Genomic DNA, 22822 nt, shown 5'->3' with positions numbered 1-22822 from the left:
TCTGAGATTCATTTTTGCGTGCAAGATATGGTTTTCTGAGCCGTGCAATACGATTTTGGAACTTCATACAAATGTGTCACATTGTTCGGCGCGAGGTCAAAGGTCGGGAGCAAAGTAGTTCTTCGCCCAAATCGGAATCTGCACTATCATATATTTTTTTGAGTCCATGATGTATTTATTGAGCTATAAAAATACAACATATATACCCATACTGAAGTAACAGAGACAAAGAAGGGAGGTCATGGGATATATATTGATAAACAATACGAAACCGTGCAGGTGAAAAATTGGTAATGACTGACGTAGGATTTACGTTGTGGATTTCACGTTGAGGGCACGTTGGCGATCAATCAAACCCCAACGTTGTGTGTTTACGTTGAAACTACGTTGTAGGAACGTTTGTTGTATCAAACTAACTTTTGTTTTTAAATCACGTGAATTTCACGTGAAAATCACGTGAGTATACCAACGTTGTTCGAACACCAGAAAATCACAATAATACAACGTCGATTTTACGTTGCTTTTTAAGGTGGAATCCACGTGAAATTTACGTTATGTACCAACGTGTAAAAAACAAAAAAACACAACTGTAACGCAACGTTGCTTTCACGTTGTGTTTTTTGGTTGGATCCACGTAAATTTCACGTAATCTTCGCAACATTTGTAAGACACCAAAATGCAACGTGAAATTCACGTAAAATTTACGTTGTATTACAACGTCGAAAGAACACCAAAATCTCACAATGACACAACGTTGGTTTTACGTTGCGTTTTTTGGTTGGGTCAACGTAAACTTCACGTAAAGTTCGCAACGTTGCTAATGAAACGAAAAATTCACATTTTCGCAACGTCGTATTTACGTTGTGTGTTTGCTGGGTAAAAACTACTTTCGCGTTGAAATCCTCATACCATCCATGTCTGATAAAATGTGTACATGGAATTTGAGTATGTGGCGCGTCTGTTATTGTTCTTGACGATTTGAACAAATTATTATTTTTCGATGAGTCAGCAAAAACCTACCGTCAATTTAAGAACTCTTTCTGACATGACAAATAACAGCAGACCTAATGTCTCAAATAACTTGAAATTTCGTTTCTACTTTACGACATGTGTAAGCACAGATCTCCGAAAGTTTGAAGGCAATACGTTTGCGAGTTACTCAAATGTACCAATTTTTGTCTCATTTCCCGCTAAAACGGCGTCAAAAACTGCCTTTTATGCCTGCTGAGAGGATTGACACCTTCACCGCTCAGCATGCCATAGCGTCCATGTTAGACAAGATATGTGAACAAAACTGACTGAGTTGGATGCAGATTTGATTGTTCTGTCTAATGACATGCTAAACATGTTTCGTTTTAGCGGTTCTGATTTTTTGTCAATTTTAACACGGGAACATTGATTTTGCAAATTTTTCGATTTTTCGTTTTCGATTCCGATTGTTCTTGCCTTGAAATAATAATTCGGAAACCATTCATTTACTGAACTGATGCAGTCGTATTTCAGTGTAGTCTGCTACGTATATTCCAAATGCTGGTACGTTATCGGAATAACACTTGTGTTTTCTGTTAGCTGATGGGAATTGTATACTAACTCATCATTTGGTAATGTGGATAATAAGCTACGGCATAATTATGAGAAGAATCTTCGCAAATCGAAACTGATAAATTAGACACAGCGGGATCTATTTTTAGATCAGTGGCAACTGTGGCACAGGCACATGCAATCTGTCAGAAAAAACCCACTTCTGCTTTAATTGAGAAGCAGGCAATTTATGGTATTTTGGTATTGTGGAGAATATAAGCTACGTACATGTCATTAATTAATTCTGAGGATGAGAGTACAGTCTCGCTTTGCCTTTGGCAAAGGGCGTAAGAATACGCTCTGTGGAAAAGTTAGCGCACTCCAAGAGTGCGCTAACAGATTTAAGCGCATCGCCATTAGCCAATCAACTGGTTCACATCAGTCATGTGACACCAGTGCTTACTGACAATCTTTTTTCTTTTTTCTTTTTTTTTTCTCAGTCAAATGTGTACATTTTTAGATCAACAAACTTTATCAGTGAACTAATATGTTTAAGTAAATAAATAAAAATAATCATAACATAAATGTATTCCTTTTTTTTTATCATACATTTCTATCCCGTAAATAACAGTCTCTAAATATTATTATTTCAAACACTCAATTTAAACTTACACTTGTTTTATACCAGTCCCCTGAGGGTTAAATCCCTTTGAAAAATAAATAATATTTCAAGGGGTGTCCCATATCTAAATTTACTTATACACAATTTTCCAATCAAGATTAAATGGGTAAGATACTTAAACATATCATGTGTCAAACCATTCTTATCTCGCACACAAATCAGCACATCTGTTGCTTGTAAAATAATTGCTATGTTATATCGATCGTAAAACAATGTTTCAACATGCTTCCACAAATGGTGAATTTTACTGCAATAGAAAAAGAAATGTTCAATATAATCAACTTGTTCAATACAATATGGACATTTATCATTATTTGTGAGTCCCATTTTTAAAAGAAGAATATTGGTTGGGTATATATTGTGTAATATCTTCCACTGTAATTCTTTTAGTCTGGTTTCTGTCGTTGTCTCTTTTGCATTGAGCCAAACTTTTTCTTCAATATTAATACCAAGTTTGTTCAGCCAAAATGGAACACAGCAGGGTGGACTATATTTCATATCTGTCATAAAATTTCGAAAGTCTCTAGCTTTTAACATAACTTTATCATTAAAATACAATTTCGAAAATTCTTCAGTAGCAGCATATACATAAGGCCAACACAAAAATTGTCTGTTTCTGGTCACCCGACCGACCCTAAATTTCGGCGCCGACCCTAAACTTTGGGGGGGGGGGGGTGTCTGTGTTGTAGGTTCCACTGTATCGACATTACGTCATGTAAACTCAATCTGTTCTTCTGAATCGTCAGTTTCAATTTCCAAGCCTTTTACTTCAGAAGCTTTTCGAAATCGGGTTGCAAGCAGCTCAATTCCAATAACAAAAGCTAGTGGTGAGAAAGGACAACCTTGTCGCACTCCACAGCTGACTTCAAAATCACTTGAGAGCCAACCGTTGTATCCAATGCAGCTTCTTGTGCTACTGAACAATACTTCTACCCAACGTAAAAAATCTGTTCCAAATCCGTATCTCTTAAAGGCATATAACATAAACTCTTTCGATATGCTGTCAAATGCTTTTTTTGAAATCCAAAGCAAGTACCAAACCAGGTTTTTCTTGTAATCTAAAGTGTTCAATAACATCATCTATTGTTCTCAGCGTATGAGAGACGTTTCTACCTTTAATGAAACCAACTTCATCTTATTTATTACTCTAAGAGTAACGAAGACAAACTAAAATATTGAATACAAATATCAGGGCGACCAATTTTAAGGAATGGCGCACTTTTCATGTTAACAATAATACACCTTACCATGTTAAAATACCGAGAGAAAAAAAATGTGTCGATAGGGGTGGGGGTACTACATGGCAAAGCTCCACCCACCTTCTAAAAATGCCATTTGGTGCTGAGCTTGAAAATTGCATGATCAAAAATCTGAAGAATTACATTAAATTGCATAACTCATTAAAAACACCATTACGTCAAATGTAGTTCAACGGCATGTTCTTACTGTCTGCTGTTGATTCTGAATCTTTCCCTTTTTCTTGCACAAGAAAAATTTAATCAACAGAAAGTCAGTTTAACTGGAGTGAGATTGAGTGAGAACTTTTCAGCTGTTAATATTTATGAGGTCAGGCAAGTGATTTGCTGCACGAGGTCACGTGAATAAGGTCACGGTTCAATCCCAACTGCACCCGGCTGTTACGTCTTATTCGGAGTATCCGCTTCGATAATTAGTTAGGTGAAAATTAACCGGTATTATTACCATTCCAGCGCACCATATATGGCTTTTTAACCAATCAGGACTGATTCTAGGTGACCCCCTAAATGTTATAACGTTCAGCCATGGACCCTTTTTGTTTATCACGCTAAAAATTAACAAGACAAAGTTAACATTGGAACTAATAATATCAGTGTGACTAATTTCTAAAGAATGACACTTCAACTGCTGTCAGATACTACACTCTCTATCTAACAAATATTTTATTTTATTTGATAATTGTTGCTTTTTGGGTCCAGCGGACCATATAGGCCAAATCAGGACCCCCTACAAAATATTTAAAAGCCAGTTTTGTGGGTGGGCGCTTTACAGAACGGCATGGAACCACCCACCCTCTGCCTTTGCAATGCCGACCCACTCACAGTTCTGAACGATTCAAGTGAAATTGCGTCACTTAATTTACGTCAAATATATCTTTACGTCATTTCCTTTCTCTCTGGCGTCGTTTCGAAATCTGTCCCTCTCAGTTGGACAAGAGATATCGAAGCAACTAAAACGCATGTTCAAGCATGGTTTATCTTGTGAGATTGTTGAGTGAACGCATTTGACCTGTGAATATTCATCACGTCAGGTGAGTGATTCTGATTGGATGACCCAGGTCACGAGAATGCTTTGACTGACAGGCATAATCAGATAAGAGCGATTTAGTTCCCATTGCAGTGTTCCGTCTAATTCGCGGGGTCGCGTTGAAATTTCTTTTGGTCGAAATAGACGCAATAAAACCGTTATTTCTAATTCGCCTCCGGCTCATGCTGATAATCCATTTTCTCGACATGTCTGCTATCATTTGCTAATGCCTGTCTTACACTGTGCCGAATATCCTTGCGAATATGAACAAGTATTTGGCACACAAAAAAGAGACGGATGGACAGGAAAACATATTGAAAATTCGAAGCCTTACCGATTATTGCGAATGCATACAAATCCATATACAAAATGTCTTGCAGCTGCATCACGAACGTTGCGAGTGGCCTTGCGAGTGTTGCGAGTGTTTGCAAACATTTTACGAATAAAGCGATTATGCAATTCGCATTGTTCGTAATACTGCTCTTACACTGTGCCGCATTTCCCTTGCGAATTGAATTCACCAATACATCGTAATGATCGGGACATGGTCGCAAGACATTCGTAAATGTTCTTAACCATTCGCCACCATTCGTCTCTTGTTGCGAATATTAGCAACATACCCCTAATATTCGCAAGGAAGGCATATTCTTCACTTTTTCGCAACGTACTCGTATATGTATTTGCAAGCCATTCGTTATCATCGTAAGAGGTATCCGTAGCGCTCGCAAGGCATTCGCAATGATCGGTACACATTCGCAAGCACTCGCAACCATTCGTAAGACATTTGCAAGAAATGTGTATATTATGAACATGTTGTATTCGGCAAAAAAAAGAGACAAATGGACAGGACAAATATTGATCATTCGAATCCTTACGATTCCTTGCAAATGTCTTATGAATGGTTGCGAGTGCTTGCGAATGTCTACCGATCATTGCGAATGCATACGAATACATATTCGCAAGTATATTCGGCACAGTGTAAGACATGCATAACGAATGTTTGCGAATGCCTTGCGAGCGTTACGAATACATTTCGATGATTACAAATGTTCGCAAGGATATTCGGCAGTGTAAGATAGGCAAAACGAATGGTTGCGAATTCCTTGCGAGCGTTACAAAAACATTGCGATGATTACGAATGTCTTGCGAATACTTATGACTACGTTGCAAAAAAGTTAAGAATATGACTTCCTTGCGAATATTAGGAACATGTTGCTATGTTCGAAACAAGAGACGAATGGTAGCACATGGTTAAGAACATTCACGAATGTCTTGCGACCATGTCCCGATCATTGCGAATTACTGGAAAATTCTATTCGCAAGGGAAATTCGGCACAGTGTAAGAGTAGCATAACAGTCAGCATATTAGAAATAACTCATTCAAAGCGTTATGTTTTATATGCTAACTGCGAGCAAGTGATAACAGATATGTAACGAAAATGATATCAACATATGTATCGATTGGACATTGGATTTCCCTTCTTTGAGCCATGTGACGTCAGAGGCCTACAAAACTTCATATTTGGGCGTTTCAGGTTGACCGAAACTTCAAAGGAACTACAAAACACTCGTCATGTGTTTGATTGCATGTGTGTGTGCTCGTTCAATCGTCAAAACAACAACAAAGTCAGTACATGACGTGTGTTTTGTAGTTCCTTTGAAGTTTCGGTCAACCTGAAACGCCCAAATATGAAGCTTATGTGTTTGATTGCATGTGTGTGTGCTCGTTCAATCGTCAAAACAACAACAAAGTCAGTACCTGAAAGGAATTCGATCGATACATACCGGTAAATGTTATTTGCGTTTTTGACCAAAATATGACATTTTACACAGATCTCGACAGTCATGGTTCACCTCGACCGCTATCGCGGTCTCGGAGAACATTGACTGTCTCGATCTGTGTAAAATGTCATATTTTGGTCAAAAACGCAAATAACGTATCCTGTAATTTAATCAAGTTTGCGTTTTAATGAAACAGATCCTGTGATTGGTCAGAATGCCCCAACTCAGCGCATTGATACAGCCTCAACTAGTCTCGGTTAGCTTTGAGAGTCATTTTACAAGTAGGAAATATGAAGGCCAACGAAATACCGAGACCTGGTTTCTTAGGAGGCCTGAAAAAACCCACCATAAAATAATTAATTAACAATAAATAATAACTGTGTTATAATTAAACCATTCGCACATTGATTCTTGTATCCCCTCTTTCACAATCATAGTTTATACAGCAGCATTTACTTCTGTTCACGCAGAGTTAATATCAAGTACCGGTATTTAAACAGAGAAATAAGTCATTGTTGAATAACCCTTCTAAAAATACACAATAGACACACTTTCAGTGGCAGTGATTCAAGTGAAGTCAGCTTCTTTCTTCATTTGTATATAAACTCAGAGGCAAAAGAAACGCAAATGCTGCAGTGAAGATGGGTTACCCATAAATGTTAATGTCGAATTAATTATTTCGGGTTAACAATAACAAGGAAACGAATTGACCGATACAAAAACCATACGGAAAAGTGTATTGGGATGAGAGCATGACGTGCCATGTTCCACTGAACACTGTTTGAAGACTGTTGAAAGTCAATAGCGTGTTGCTCCTCCCTGGGCGTTGATGACTGTGGCGCACCTCCGGTACATGGAGAGGACGAAGTGATTAATTTGCTGCTGAGGGACCTGAGCCCACACCTGGGTCACGGCAGCACACAGTTCTGCTGCTGTGCGGGGTCTCCGGGCAAGGGCATTAATCCTTCTTTGCATGATGTCCCAAAAGTGTTCGATTGGGTTGAGATCCGGAGATCGAGCAGGATGAGGCAGAATGTTCACGCTGTTGTGACGCAACCTGTCCTGGGTAGCACGTGCAGTATGGGGACGGGCATTGTCTTGCTGGAACAGGCAGTTCCGGTACCTCTGGACAAATGGAACCACATAGGGACGCAGGACTTGATTGATGTAGCGGTCTACATTGACACCATTCCCACGGCCTTGGCCGACGTTCTGAAAGACGACAGGTCCCACTCGCTAATTGACACCAATGGCGCCCCATATCATGACGCTGGCACCTCCCCATCGATCATGCTGCAGGATGTTATTGTTAGCAAACCGCTGTCCAGGTCTTCGCCAGATCCGGACACGCCCATCGCCAGGTTCCAGGCAAAAGCGCTTCTCGTCCGAAAAAAGAACCCTCCGCCAGTCCCGATGGCGCCAGTGGGCATGCTGCTGGGCCCAGGCTAGACGATCCAGGCGATGCTGAGCTGTCAAGACAGGACGTCGAGCAGGACGCCGATTTACCAGGTTCTGCCCACCAAGGCGTCGGCGTAGAGTTCTTTCACTGACGGGTTGTCCATGCACCCCAAATGTGTCACGGGCTGTGTTGGCGGCAGTTTCGAATGCATCTCGCTGGTGTTGATGGACAAGAAGGCGATCTTGTCGGGCTGTTGTTACCCGGGGTCTGCCACGTCCTGGTAAGTCGCAGGTACTGTTAGTGGCATGAAAACTTTGCTGCAGGCGATAAACCGTGGTGACATTTACTCCAAATGCCCTAGCAACTTGCTGAACTGATCGTCTGGCATCAAGTCTCCCGATCGCCTGTTGGCGCTGATCTGGTGATAGTCTCAGCATCGCGCCTGTGTCGCAGAAATGAATGTTGTAACAGTTTTGTGAGTACGGTACAGCTTGCCTGAACACTCTGAACACGAAAAGCTGCTTTTCCACATTGTGCATGTGCTGAAAGTGGTCCCCATGACGGTTTGGGATCCCCGTCAACAAGACCTCACGTGTGACCCAGTGTTACACGACACTTGAGATTGCCACAAGTTCTCAAACGTCGTATAGTTGTGTTCTTTTATTCTACGTCGCCCGTCTTCGCAGCAGCAGAAAACAACTCGTCAAATTGAGTTCGAGGATTTATTTAGCATTCCATACATACAACTGCACATCGTAGCAGAACTCAAAGTAGAAGCTTTCTAACATTCAAATCGCGCTGGCATATATAGTAAATACTCAATCTCGAGAATATTCCAGACCGAACATGATACAACTACATTATATACGAACCGCCCATGGACTAGAATAGTGACGTACATCAAAGGTGCCGACGCCCTTAATCTGAGCGAACGCCACGAACTCACACTAAAAACAGCGTGGTAAACAACTTGTTTTGACAGGACTAGAAAGTTCACCTGCATTCTCGTCCAAGCATAAATATTGTGTTTACAAAATATAATATCGGTACTTTCCCACAAAGTACAAATAAGTCAACTACATGCAACACACAAAACTGAACCAAAGCTCAGCAACGGTAACGTTTCCTAACACCCAGAAAACGGCAAACACGGTTCTGACAAGATAAGACCGCTAAAACAACACGTGCAGAACATGCTAGTATCATTATTTTCTTTTTATTTCAAGTCCATAAAGGTTTAATTAACGCATCCTTTATTTGCGTTTCTTTTGCCTCCGAGTTTATATATATATATATATATATATTATAACAAAATTGTTTTGGGCCAGTTATAATATATAGTGTTACACTTGGCTTTACACACTTACTATATCAAATTATACATGCATTCAGATTTGAACACATACTTCTAATGTTGGGAGTGCAGTGTGAACCATGACATTTACAGTGTAAAAATAAGGATACACAACAGTTTATTCAGAGATAGATTTGCCATTCACTGCATTATATTGTTAGTTGAAATTTGAATGAGATATATCTACAGCGATGCTTCAATGCATTAGATTTGCTTTGTTTTAGTGTCTACTGTTCATTGCTCCACCGTGGGAAATTCAGTCAACAGTGCCAACACAATTCAGTCAACAGTGCACAGTTCCAAAGAAACCGATGCTGCTGTGCATAATCATTGATGCATCGACGATCGTTCATTGTCAATGTCACTGTCAGAAAAACAACAACTGTGTCTTTCATCGTCACCACTACCGGCACGGTTGGCCTAGTGGTAAGGCGTCCGCCCCGTGATCGGGAGGTCGTGGGTTCGAACCCCGGCCGGGTCATACCTAAGACTTTAAAATTGGCAATCTAGTGGCTGCTTCGCCTGGCGTCTGGCATTATGGGGTTAGTGCTAGGACTGGTTGGTCCGGTGTCAGAATAATGTGACTGGGTGAGACATGATGCCTGTGCTGCGACTTCTGTCTTGTGTGTGGCGCACGTTATATGGATTGTCAAAGCAGCACCGCCCTGATATGGCCCTTCGTGGTCGGCTGGGCGTTAAGCAAGCAAACAAACAAATCGTCACCACTTCAGAATGGCTCGTTGGCCTATTCTCCTGTTATTGGGTCCGAGATGACACTGAACACGCTTTCGAAGACACTCAGACAGTACTGCCTGGCCCATAGATCTACCCTTGCTCTCACTTTCTAACAAATTTATTATTACAATATACTCTGACACACACTCACACACCGAGGCGCGCAAACGAACACATACACCGTGGGACACACAAACTACACGCACACAACGGATGAATCTTGCTCTTACCTGTTGGATGATCCAAACCGATTAAAATCAGCGACAGGAAGATGTACAAGCCAAATTTGTACAGTCTCTGATGTAGAAAGTGGAAATTTAGTCAATATTCATAGCAAATCTCCCGACTCAAGGTAGATCGTGTCCCAAATCAGCTGTGCCGGTCACTTCACGACTTGTATTTGAACCCCCTCCAAAGCGCAATCAATGTTTCAACTTCTTTGTCGACATCATTCTCTGGTTCATGCGTCGGACTGCCGAATATTTGATTTTTTTGTGCAGCAAAATCAAAGACTGTCATGGCGGTCGCCATTTTTGTTTTTGCAATTGTTCGAAACTAAGGAATTTGGTCCTCCTCGGAAGAGGACTAAATTTGGGCAAGTTAGTCACCAACTTAGGTCGGAACTTTTGAAAATATCGTGCCATGCATTGCGCACTAGAGCGATAGTTTCGAACTTTGGCTTTAGTTCCCAACTAGCTTGATAGTCTCCATTCATTCATTCCACTACAGGTCTTGTCTGCTCCCATAGAGATTGGTGCGGAGAGGGACTAAGGCTGTCCACACTTTGTCTCTGGTTGGTTTGAGTTGGGGGCATGTCATTAAGACATGTTCTGGAGTCTGGTCTTCCAGACCACAGGGACAGGTTGGTGATGGGGTCAGCTTCAGCTTCCTGAACATGTGGGCGTTGAGGCGACAGTGACCAGTTCGTAGTCGCAGGATCACTACTTGCTGCCATCGTTCTAGGAGATGATATGCGTCTCTCGTGGATTGTGGTCGCATTGCTGCCTTCACGAGGGTTTTCTTTTCAGCGAAGCTGACCGGGTTGTCTGGTTGTTCCTCCCTGGCTCCGAGTTTGGCGAGCTCATCAGCTGTTTCATTGCCTGGAATTCCGCAGTGTGCTGGAACCCATTGCAGGACTACTCGTCGAGTCTTGGCAAGCTCCTGGAGTTTCTCCATCAGACGAGGAAGTTTGTTTCCTGCAAGGGCTTCCAGGGCAGACAACTTGAAAAACAACTTGAAAAAAAAAATCAGAGAGGAAAACAACTTGGGGGCATTCGCTTTCCGAGTCATGACTGACCCTCAGCTGACTGGCTGGCTCGCTGTGTGCAGCTGGCTGGGCTATTTATAGATGGCTGCTCTAGATAACCGAATTCTCAGTGCTGGGAAGGTGTGCACCACCATATATTCCCTTTTTCTACACTTGATTACTATTGCCTTACATCATTAGTATTGCTCTCTTATGCTATGATCACTGTTTACGTTCTATGTATGTGCTGTCCCAAGGGACAGGTTCTGGTTGAAAAACTAGGGCCACCTAAAACTTCTAATCCTTTGAAATAAAATTGCTGAGTCTGAGTCTCTCCACACATTAATATGATAATAATAAAACGAGTAGCAGGGCTGAATAGTCACACACCTTTATTAAGAACATATATGAACATAAGAACATTGTCAGGGGGGGAGAGAGAGAGGGAGAGCGAGAGAGAGAGAGAGACACAGAGAGAGAGACAGAGAGAGACAGAGAGAGACAGAGAGAGACAGAGTGCAGCCGACTATTCACAAAGCCGACTATTCACTATTTTTACTCAGTTACTTAATTGCTGTCGATGATGCTTGATACACAAGAAAGCAAGTTTTATTATGTTTTAAATATGTAAAAACTTTAAGGTTGGTTATGTACGTGTATTTCACACTTTCAGTACCATCAAAACTGCGAACCGTTTTTTTACTTTATAAAATTAATCAGAATCAGATTCAGAATCTTGTATTATCCACATACGCAGATGAGCCTTATCTACGAAAATGAAGAAATATAGTACTAACATGCGTACATATACACAGCCTAAATCACACAAAAATAATATGTACATGTTTTTTAACATCGGTGGAACATAGTGCATATAAGCCTATGCACGGTACCTAGTGCAGATAAGCCTATGCACGGTACCTAGTGCAGATAAGCCTATGCGCGGTACTTAGTGCAGATAAGCCTATGCACGGTACTTAGTACAGATGAGCCTATACGGTACTTAGTGCAGACAACTTTCTCTCTTTTTCTCTCACTCTCACTCTCACTTCAATAATGACACCCTCCATAGCCTACAAGTGAAACTCATCCTTCCTTGGCCCTCTCTCTAGTGTATCTTACACACACACACACTTTCTCTCTCTGCTCCCCTACCCTCTCTCTCTCCCCTTCTCTTTCCCTCTCTCCCCCCTCTCTCTCATTCACTCTCTATCTTCAATAATGACAATCACTGTCTCTCCATCTTCAACATTGACAACACCCCAAGTCAGATGGCCCTCCATCCCTCGCTCCACCTGCCCCCCCCCCCCCCTCCAACACCAACACATATACACCATCTTAGCAGTGTAATGACACAATCTATTGAAACAAAATATTCTGAATGTGGATAAAAACATTGTTCGGTCTTTTTTTTTTAACTTAAAGTTAGGCAACCGTTTGACTTTGTTTTAGTGTTTTTACTTAAATTACGAACTGTGTAAGATTTTCCCCATTTAGGCTTATTGCCCCCTGGCTTACAAGCTGGGTCATACCTAAGACTTTAAATTTGGTAATCTAGCAGCTGCTCTGTCAGGCGCCTGTCATTATAGGGAACAGTGCTAGGACTGGTTGGCCCGGTGTCAGTATTCTGTGACTGGGTGAGGATTTAAGTCGGGTGTCTGCGGCTCAGTTTACCTCAGTGTGGCACCACATTAACCTGTCTACACGGCAGACACCGCCCCGATATTGCCTTCGTGGTAGAAAAGGACGTTAAACCCCAAAGAAACCAACCAAAATGTTTATGTTTGTTGTATATTAAAATGAAAGAGATCTAAAGTTCCATCCTCACCTAATCACACTTTACTGACACTATAAACAACCATCAGTGTGTATAGGAAACAGGTACTTAACGCCTTCGTCCGTACGGGTTACACACTGTGTATAGCCAAACGGTACCTAATGTGGATTTCGTACGTACAGAAGTCACACAGATCCGTCTGCGTATGAACGGTACCTGAGGTGCTCCTCGTCCGTATGTGTGTGTGTGTGTGTGGTGCTGAAGGAAATTATTTATTCTGTTAGCCCCTGGTAACATGATCGGGAAAAAATGTTAACAACAATAAGGTACACATTTGCACCACTGTTCCAGACCACTGGTATGTAATAGCTTGAAAGTGCTGTAAAGACACCAAATTGATTAATTGCCTTACTTTCCGATTCAACCGAAAACTATTTTGTCAAAAGCGGTTTATTCCTGACAAATTCTCTCAGACAGAACTATGCATTAAATATGTGATATATGACTAAAAAATAACTAAGGTCTTTCTTTCTTTATTTGGTGTTTAACGTCGTTTTCAACCGTTCAAGGTTATATCGCGACGGGGAAAGGGGGGAGATGGGATAGAGCCACTTGTTAATTGTTTCTTGTTCACAAAAGCACTAATAAAAAAATTGCTCCAGGGGCTTGCAACGTAGTACAATATAATTATGACCTTACTGGGAGAATGCAAGTTTCCAGTACAAAGGACTTAACATTTCTTACATACTGCTTGACTAAAATCTTTACAAACATTGACTATATTCTATACAAGAAACACTTAACAAGGGTAAAAGGAGAAACAGAATCCGTTAGTCGCCTCTTACGACATGCTGGGGAGCATCGGGTAAATTCTTCCCCCTAACCCGCGGGGGGGAATAACTAAGGTTAATATTTGAAAAGACACTGACTCAAAACGCGTTTGCATTACTACAGCGGTAAATTCAATTATCAAAGTATATGTTTTGCGGGTTTCCTCCCGGTCAATTGCAAAGAATGTTCTCCAATGAATGTTTGCACCACTGTCAGCCGGACATAACTAACATGGTAAAAACATGTTTTTATTCTTCACTTGTCATAAGCTCATAGCATCTGTCCTTGATCTTGCATCTATCAAGATCCTGAGTACTTAAAACAGCCGTAACCACCACTGATCTGTAGGTCATAGCTTCATCTGCGAGAAAACTGAGTCTGCAGGTGTACTTGAAGTCAACCCTGTCCATAGTGTGGGTTAAGAAAGTACGATATTTTTCATCCTTAAGATTCAAGACAATCCCCCATAGCTACACTACTGATCATATATTATTACCTTTGTGGGGATCTTTACACAGTTCTGAAGGTTTATAAACTAACTGAAGATCCTGAAGGGAGCTTGCCTTGGTCTTTGGAGTAAAAAGGAGATGCAAATTATGATTGTTTCTAGGCCAGGGTCCAGAAGGAGGCACGTTGGTATATCTTATGTGTGTTTTTTAAATATTTGTTTTAAACTTTTGTTTTATGTTGTGGTAGAATTAAAAAAGGACAGCTTTTTTCATCAACGTAGAACTGGTGCATAAAATACATTTGTCGAGAAAAAAGGGCTGAGTTCTGCATATGAAAGAGTTGAGCAACATCAATAACATTCGCAAACATATTCCATGGCTTATATAAGAGGATGTCAAAAAATGTTTGGCTTGAAATGGATTTACAACATGCTGATTATCACTTTCATCATTTTACTCAACACAGAGCCCGTTCTGGAAGACATACGTTTGGTGGACGGCAGCCAGTCCTATGAAGGACGGGTGGAACTGTTGGTCAACGGAACATGGGGCACCATCTGTGACGACGGATGGGACGATCAAGATGCCAGAGTTGTCTGTCGTCAGCTGGGTTATGATCCGTAAGCCACTTAGACATTGTTTCTAGTCGATTTGTTTTCTGTCGTTCATTTTGTTGACTTACAGGGTTAAATACATTTATTTCCTGCAATCAATGTTTAAATGTGTGGGAGGCCTAGTCGTCGATCTGGGCACTCAAATTCCACACTGAAGACTTGATATTTTTGTGGGGTGTCACGTTTCATGGTCAAATGAATGACTATGAACGGTCAATTACTACTAACTGACTAACCACACCACGATCCACTCTCGCAGTCAAACAAAACAGAGTTCAATCCAACAAATATAAACGGTTTCAAGTGCCTGTTTATATGCAAACTCGCCACCTCCCTTCTCACAACTGGAATCAAATAACGACGGTGTCGTACAAAAATTGACTGGCTAAGAGTCAGCCACTGGTTGAAAATTAAACTGGCACGCTGACCGTGCAAAGTCGGAAGTATCTAGCTGCACTCTACAATACTACTTCGCACAGATATTGTCACGCTGCCTTGGCTTTACGTTCATCACATAGGGAAATAAAGATGGTAGGTGTTTCACATGGATGCACTTAACTCTGGTTAATGTCTGTCATGGAGCATGGGCCTGTAGTATAGCCGCTCCTCTTTCAGCCTGCAGTGTGAAAACCCAGCGCCTCCGTGCGTGCAACAGCAACAGCAGTAGTAATAACTGCGCCGACGCTAACGCCAAGACCGACGTCAACGTCAACAGCAGTAGTTACAGCAACGTCGACAGCAACGTCGACATCAACGGCAATACAACGCCAACAGCAACAGCAGCGGCAACAGCAGCGGCAAGCTGAAAACCATGAGTGTAGGTGCAGTAACCATGTCATACTGCCCCCTTCATCAATCTTTTAACATTGTTCTCTTCTCAGCCTGTCCCTGTCCGCTTCGGCGTCCCACTAGGGTCTGTCCTCGGCCCTGTCCTTTTCACCCTGAACACCCAACCCCTCTCCCTGGTCATCGAACGCCACGGCCTGAACTACAACTCCTTTGCCGATGACACGCAGCTCCAGAACAGCGCCAAGCCAGAGGACGTTGACGATCTCCTTGGATCCATCTCCAGTTGTTTCACTGACATCAAGAACTGGATCAATGAGAACAAGTTGAAGCTGAACAGTGAGAAGACGGAGGCCCTTCTCGTTGGAACACGACAGAAAATTGCTTCTCTCACTGTGACCGACCTCCAGCTGGATGACGCGACTGTTCCATTCTCCCCTGCTGTCAAGAGCCTTGGCGTCTTTCTCGACTCCACTCTCTCCATGCAGACACACATCTCCTTCATCATCAAGACCTGCTTTTTCCACCTACGACGCATCGCCTCCATCCGTCACTACCTCACCCACGACGCCTGTGTCAAGCTGGTTGTCTCCCTCATCTTCAGTCGTCTGGACTACTGCAACTCCCTTCTGGCTGGCCTCCCCGCCTCATCCACTCATGGCCTACAGCGAGTCCAGAACGCTGCTGCCAGGCTGGCGTTGAGGAAGACGAAGCGAGACCACATCACCCCCCTACTTCGCTCCTTGCACTGGCTCCCTGTCAACACCCGAATCTCCTACAAACTGTCCACTCTGGTCTACAAGTGTCTCAACGACTCTGCTCCCGAGTACCTTCAATCCTCCCTGGACCTGTACACCCAGCCCTCCGACCGTCCCCTTCGTTCTGCTGCTGACCCACTCCGCCTTCACATCCCTCGCTCGAAACTCGCATCTGCTGGTCAGCGTGCATTCCCCTCCGCGGGCCCCTCCGTCTGGAACTCCCTGCCGCTTGAGCTTCGCCAGAGCCCCTCTCTTGACGCATTCAAGAGTAGGTTGAAGACTCAGTTCTTCCCGTAGCTGGCTGCGACTTTCATGTTCGACGTGATGTGTTGTGCCCCAAAAGACATTCTGGTGCTGTGCTCTGTGAGAGGTGTTTTCTTTGCGCTTAATATTATTTTGTTTGGACCTAGCTATTGATGTGTACATTGTTGTTAAACAGTTGTTTGTTGTATGTTTGTCAGGGTTTGCTAGTGTGTGATAGGGTTCGTGTCCGTCTGTAGATGTTAGTTTATTTGTTAGTCCTGTGTTGACAACTCTTCGACAAGCGCCTAGAACTGTACCCACGGAATACGCGCTATATAAGCTTCCTATTGATTGATTGATTGATTGAAGTCTTCGGCGTACTGTCTGGCCACTGATGAGTCTCTGGTTGTTCCCGACGGTGTTCCTGGCTGTTTCATTGGCTGTATGGAATCGGTTTCTTAAATGATGACGCAGGATCTGGCGATCTTGTCTCTGTGTGGTAACGCGAGGTCTTCCACTTCGTTGTGTATCAGCAGTGCTTCCAGTGTTGACAAAACGTTGCTGAAGGCGATATACTGTTGACAGATGCACATTGAAAGCGACTGCTACCGCTTCTGGGCCATCACCAGCCGATAATCGACCCACTGCCCTCTCGCGTTGTTCTGGTGTCAATCTTGGCATCTTGACTCTGTCAAAAGTGAGACTGGCAGTAAGCGTGCCATGGTATCTTTTTATTGCTAATGCATCAGTGAACACATCTCACACATGAGGTTTCTCCTACTCCGCTTGCACGTGGTGTAAGCGCGCATCGTGTGTTTCACGTGGAAACTGTTTGTCCCGTGCGTTGAGACAGCAGCAATGGGAAAATGTTTACACAACAGCTTTGTTACACATGACTGCATAGGGCATCTATATCCCGAAAATTGTCACTCTTAGATTAACTGCGTTTTTAAAAATCAAAATATCGAAAAATAATTCGCGTTTCTTTTGTTGCTCGGTATATAGGGAAACCAGAATCATTAAATGGTTTACAAGCAACCAACAAAGCACTTGTTTCCCTTCAAATGTGTTTCAGGAAATTCGCAAATTTCCTAGCATTTTAAGGAAATTTGTGAAATCCCTGAGTGAAACAGGAAATTCACAAATGTACTGACATTTTCAGGGATTTCGCAAATTTCCTGGTTTTGAGAATTTACTGTAACATATATTGCACCATTTTGCATCATTGGTGAAAAACGCATACAGGCCTCTTTGGCGTTTCTTGCCATCGACTATGTCCCATCGGAATTTGGTTGAGGGGGACAAATGTCCCATCGCCTTTTTCTCCCAGGTTAAACCCTGATATTGAAGAAGTTTTTGTTGAATGTAAACCCCCGTTTCCCACACATTCTCAACAACATCATATGGAGTTAAAGAATATGTTTGCTTAATTTAACCTGTGTCATCTTGTTTTGGTTGTTTGAGTTTTGAGAGAAGGGCACACGGTTACAAGGACAAAATTCATACTTACATTGTCAATCAAACTCATTCAAGGCGCGTCTAAATTGTCCCCTGTTTTTCCTCCCGGCGCTAGATTTTGAGCCATTTTAAAAAAAAATCAACACAAGATTACCTGACCTACCTTACGTTTTTGCAAAGTTTGAAACTGGCTCTTTACGAAAACATATGAAACATTTGAAAGAACATACCTTTTGTGGTCTTCAAATCCAGTCAAAATACCTCTTCGAAGCAAAAAAACCAAAAACAATTTCTACGTCAGTGGATTCATCATACACAATGTCATGATCGACACTTTCATTGTCCGAATCATCACCCAAATCATCGTCCATTGGCACAAACACGTCACTAGAATCTAAAATATCATCTCCACTATCATCATCACTAATGTCAAGATTATATAGAGCCGTGCTGCATAACGAGTTCTATAGCGCTCTTTTCAAGTTGATGCGTCTTGTAGTAGAACGACCCGCCATCTTGATAAAGTCGAAAACACATGGGTCGCACAAAACACGGTCAAACAAATCAAACATTATTCCCAACAATTGAAGGGAAGGAACTGTTTACAGTGAATGGTACCACTGAAGACAGGCAGACGTTAACTGCGGGGGTTGTTTCCCTAGGTCAGCGGGGCCGTTCACACCGTTACAAATTCGTTACATACGTCGGATTGTAACATCCGAGGTGTCGGCAACACAAAGCACAGCTGTCGGATTAGGAAGTCCGATACAACGCGAATTAGGTCACAGCTGCATTTTTTCGGTTCAAAAGCAGAACAATATAGGCTTTTGTTACCTAGTTTGACTTTTAAAATTACATTCATTGATGGTAACTGCTGACCATCCCATGTGGTTTCTGTTTGGTCGAGGTCACACGGAAATCAGATTGAGTCCGAAAGTTGAACAGAAATTCTAACACTAGATTGAACTGTTTTTTTCCAAGATTTGTTTTAGTGCATCAGTCGAATCAAATTCGCTTACATTCCTTGCTGCTTGCTGCTACCTCCATCACATTTCAAGGGAACTAGTGTCACGAAAACAATTTGTGTCAAGAATGCATTTTCTTTCAAATGTACACGCTGATTACGCTCAGACCTTGTCTCATGCTGTAAAGAAAGCTGGCGATTGTTGTGTATAAGGTGCTATCCAAATATGTTTCGGATAGTGTCAACGTTACAAATTATTGCGCAATTTCTTTGTCAAACTAAATTGCGAATTGCGGTGTCTCTTGGTAGATCTAACTGAATGTATCCTACATGCGTGAGAGAGACCACCCATGATATAAAAATATCGTTCAATTCACCAGTGGGTATAATTTTTTTTCTCATGTTGATGAGGTCATGTCAAACTGGTCTGGCAGGGACCTTATTTTCCACTGCTCATGATGCCAAAGTGACCGAGACAGGTCATTTTGGAACCACTTTCGTGCTTGTTGTTTCCGCTGGTAGAATTTCTAAAACTAACACCTCACGCTATACTTTCTAAAGTGACGTCTCTTTGCTTTGACGTCACAGAGTGCAGGAGGCGTTGGAAGTGATAGAGGTTAGGGGAAAGGCCCCAATTAACGGACACTTAAGGTTAAACCCATTTTTCTTACAAAGTATATAACATAGCGCAATTTTGAAAACGGATTATTGTAGATCTAACCTACCTTTATCTTCATGATGAAAAGAATGAACAAAATCTGTTATACTTTAAAAGTTATTAAGGTTTGAATTTTTCGGCAAATTGTCCGGTTTTGGGAAACCTACTGCCTAAATACTGTGGGACTGGGTGGCCGACTGGTAACGCACTTGCGCTCGGAAGCGAGAGGTTGCGAGTTCGACCCTGGGTCAGGGCGTTAGCAATTTTCTCCCCCCCTTTCCTAACCTAGGTGGTGGGTTCAAGTGCTAGTCTTTCGGATGGGACGAAAAACCGAGGTCCCTTCGTGTACACGTGTGCACGTTAAAGATCCCACGATTGACAAAAGGGTCTTTCCTGGCAAAATTGTATAGGCATAGATAAAAATGTCCACCAAAATACCCGTGTGACTTGGAATAATAGGCCGTGAAAAGTAGGATATGCGCCGAAATGGCTGCGATCTGCTGGCTGATGTGAATGCGTGATGTATTGTGTAAAATAATTCCATCTCACACGGCATAAATAAATCCCTGCGCCTTGAATATGTGCGCGATATAAATTGCATAAAATAAAAATAAAAAAAATAAAAAAAATACATCCCTGCGCTTAGAACTGTACCCACGGAATACGCGCGATATAAGCCTCATATTGATTGATTGAAATCCGGACAGGGGGTCACCAAAATCCGGACACGAAATTCGCTGCTTAATAGAGTAACAAAAGTTGCAGAAACCATGTTTTAATTAACAATTGCAACCGTTTTCTTTTTCGTGAACGTTCATGTATTTTTACATTTAATTATTATGTTGGTTTTTGCAACTTTTGTCAGTCAAAAAGCAAGTTTTTATGAAGATATATATCTTTTTCTAGAGAGAGGATTATGCGTTATTTTTAGTCAAGCGAATTAACCGCACGTTCAACTAAACACACACACACACACACACACACACACACACACACACACACACACACACACACACACACACACACACACACACACACACACACATATATTTATTACATATTACACATATTACATAGTCCGTTATTTGGGCGCACGTGGTGGACGGTATTTGGAAAACCCCACTAGTTGGAGTTACAATGCAGCTGTTGAAAAATGCGTTCATTGAGTATGTCGTATTGCATGGTACTTACTAATATAGTGTATGTACTATCTACTTCAACCAATCAATTCATCTTAGAAAGTCGTAACTTCTTGCTGCACTTAGTTTACAAATGTCTAAAATTACAGTGAGAGTGCGAAAAACAGAAAACCACTTACCGTGCAGAATGCGTGCGTTCAGTCGCCATGTTATTTTGGTGCGAAGTGTAAGGGGATATTACTGAATCGTTTCGCGCAAATTTTTTTTGTTGTGACCTCCTATTTCTGAGATATCGCGTGTCCGTTATTAGGCGCCCGTCCGGTAATTAGGGCCTTTCCCCTATATAAGAAGCGTCTTCAATTTGGACGCGTCGACTCCCGGATGTTTGGAGCAAAAGCCAAGCAAGAACAGTTTCTCTTTCGCTCGCATTTGAATATCTTAAAAAGCGACTCGTGTAAATCTGGTACGACACAGCAAGCCATGTAGTATTTTCTATGTATGTCATGATTCATGAACCTTGTTGCAGGTCTCAAGCCACTGCCTACACCTCAGCTTTCTTTCAACAAGGCTATGGTCCTGTTTATCTGACGAATGTGAACTGTGGAGGAAGAGAGCGCAGCATTCTCAAATGTCAAAATGTGTATCCATTTGGTCAAAACAGCTGTTCACACAACAAGGATGCTGGTGTGTCGTGTATCAGTGAGTGTTCTATATTTTGTTCCATGCAAGCGTATACAAGCTCAGTTAGCGCAGTGAAACGTGGATTCTATATAAGGCCAAAAAAAAAATAGGTCTGTTTACGGTAACATAGGCCAAAAAAATAGGGTCGGTAGGTCGGGATTTTTTTTTTTTTTTTCCAAAAAACCATATTTTTACGTTATTTTGCCAAAAAAACAAGATTTTTTTTTTTTTTTTCCCCAAATGCCAAAAAAGAGTCTAGGGTCGCGCGAAAAAACTAGGGTCGGTCGGGTTACCGTAAACAGACCTATTTTTTTTTGGCCTAACATATACCATCTGGAATGAAAAACATCATCGGGTCGAGGAAAACGTGTTTGTTCATAATTGCTTGAGCTTTTATATAATTCCACTTGCCAAAGAGTCCATTTGCGACATGTTCCAGAATGTATATCGTTACCACCTGTTGCAATACAACAAACACAAGAATTGAATAACATGGCACATACTTCGGCGAATCGAATGCCCGTCAACATATCATCGGAGCGTCTCTGTATATACTTCCACCAAGTTCATTATATTTAATATTTAAATAGATTATAATTATAATTATGTTATCAGCACAGAGAGAGACTTTGACTTTTGGATGGTTTATTGTACGTATGTCCATTGGCCCATATACAAACCAGGGAAGAGGGGATGTGGGTTAGGGGAATTTTACACATATACACGTCTTACACATTTACCCTCACATGGTATATGAATATAGGTTACACACTCCGAGTCCTGAATATCTTGCATATTTTCCCTCGGGTAGATTTTCAGGTATTACCTCGCCAAAGGCTCGAGTTGTGTAAGCTTTGTATCCCATTACTCCGACGTTTTCATTAAAAACACTAACTTTTCTCACTAAAACCTGCCGGTGCCTGTTTTCAGCTTGCCAAAAGCCTCCGCAGACGAAATTCATGTCAATGAATTCATACGCAAAGCCAGTTCCCTTTTGTCTGCATAATGGATGGCGTCATTCGACTTGTATGTGGAGATTCAGTCATTCATATTAATTGCTTATAAAAAGGTCAGCTATCTGCTTTTACATTTTGAAGGTCATTTTTAAATATCCTGTGTATATTTGACATCGGCTTTCGTTATACTCGATTCGGCATACCAGGTGAGAGAAAGGGGGAATGTACGTTCTGGCTCACCGATTCCGACAGACCCTAAATATTAACGCAAAATAGGCTTCTGGACTAAACTTTTACTAAAATGAAACATGCGACAAAATCAGAAAAATACTGCATAAATCCATACACAAAAAAAAAATACAGTAAAGTAAGGTTGTTTTGAACCAATCCCGGGTCTGTCGGAATCAGTAACCCAGAACGTACATTCCCCCTTTCTCTTATGCAACATTCTTAAGCTCAATACGCTCTCTCATTTACAAACTTTACTTCATATGTTCTTTCACTGT

General features: G+C 41.7%; 1 protein-coding gene across 1 annotated transcript in view; it reads left to right on the top strand.

The window, feature by feature from the left end:
* The window catches only part of LOC138948161 (scavenger receptor cysteine-rich domain-containing protein DMBT1-like), a 92855-nt gene that overhangs the window by 16521 nt on the left and 53512 nt on the right, over positions 1 to 22822 (top strand). Inside the window, exons 2-3 of the mRNA XM_070319662.1 lie at positions 14526 to 14679; positions 21206 to 21378. Coding sequence (XP_070175763.1) covers positions 14526 to 14679; positions 21206 to 21378 — 327 coding nt within the window. The remainder of the gene's footprint in view (positions 1 to 14525; positions 14680 to 21205; positions 21379 to 22822) is intronic.

Source organism: Littorina saxatilis, linkage group LG15 (assembly GCF_037325665.1).
Source record: "Littorina saxatilis isolate snail1 linkage group LG15, US_GU_Lsax_2.0, whole genome shotgun sequence".
Classification (NCBI taxonomy): Eukaryota; Metazoa; Mollusca; class Gastropoda; order Littorinimorpha; family Littorinidae; genus Littorina; species Littorina saxatilis.
This window is presented reverse-complemented; position numbering and strand designations above follow the sequence as displayed.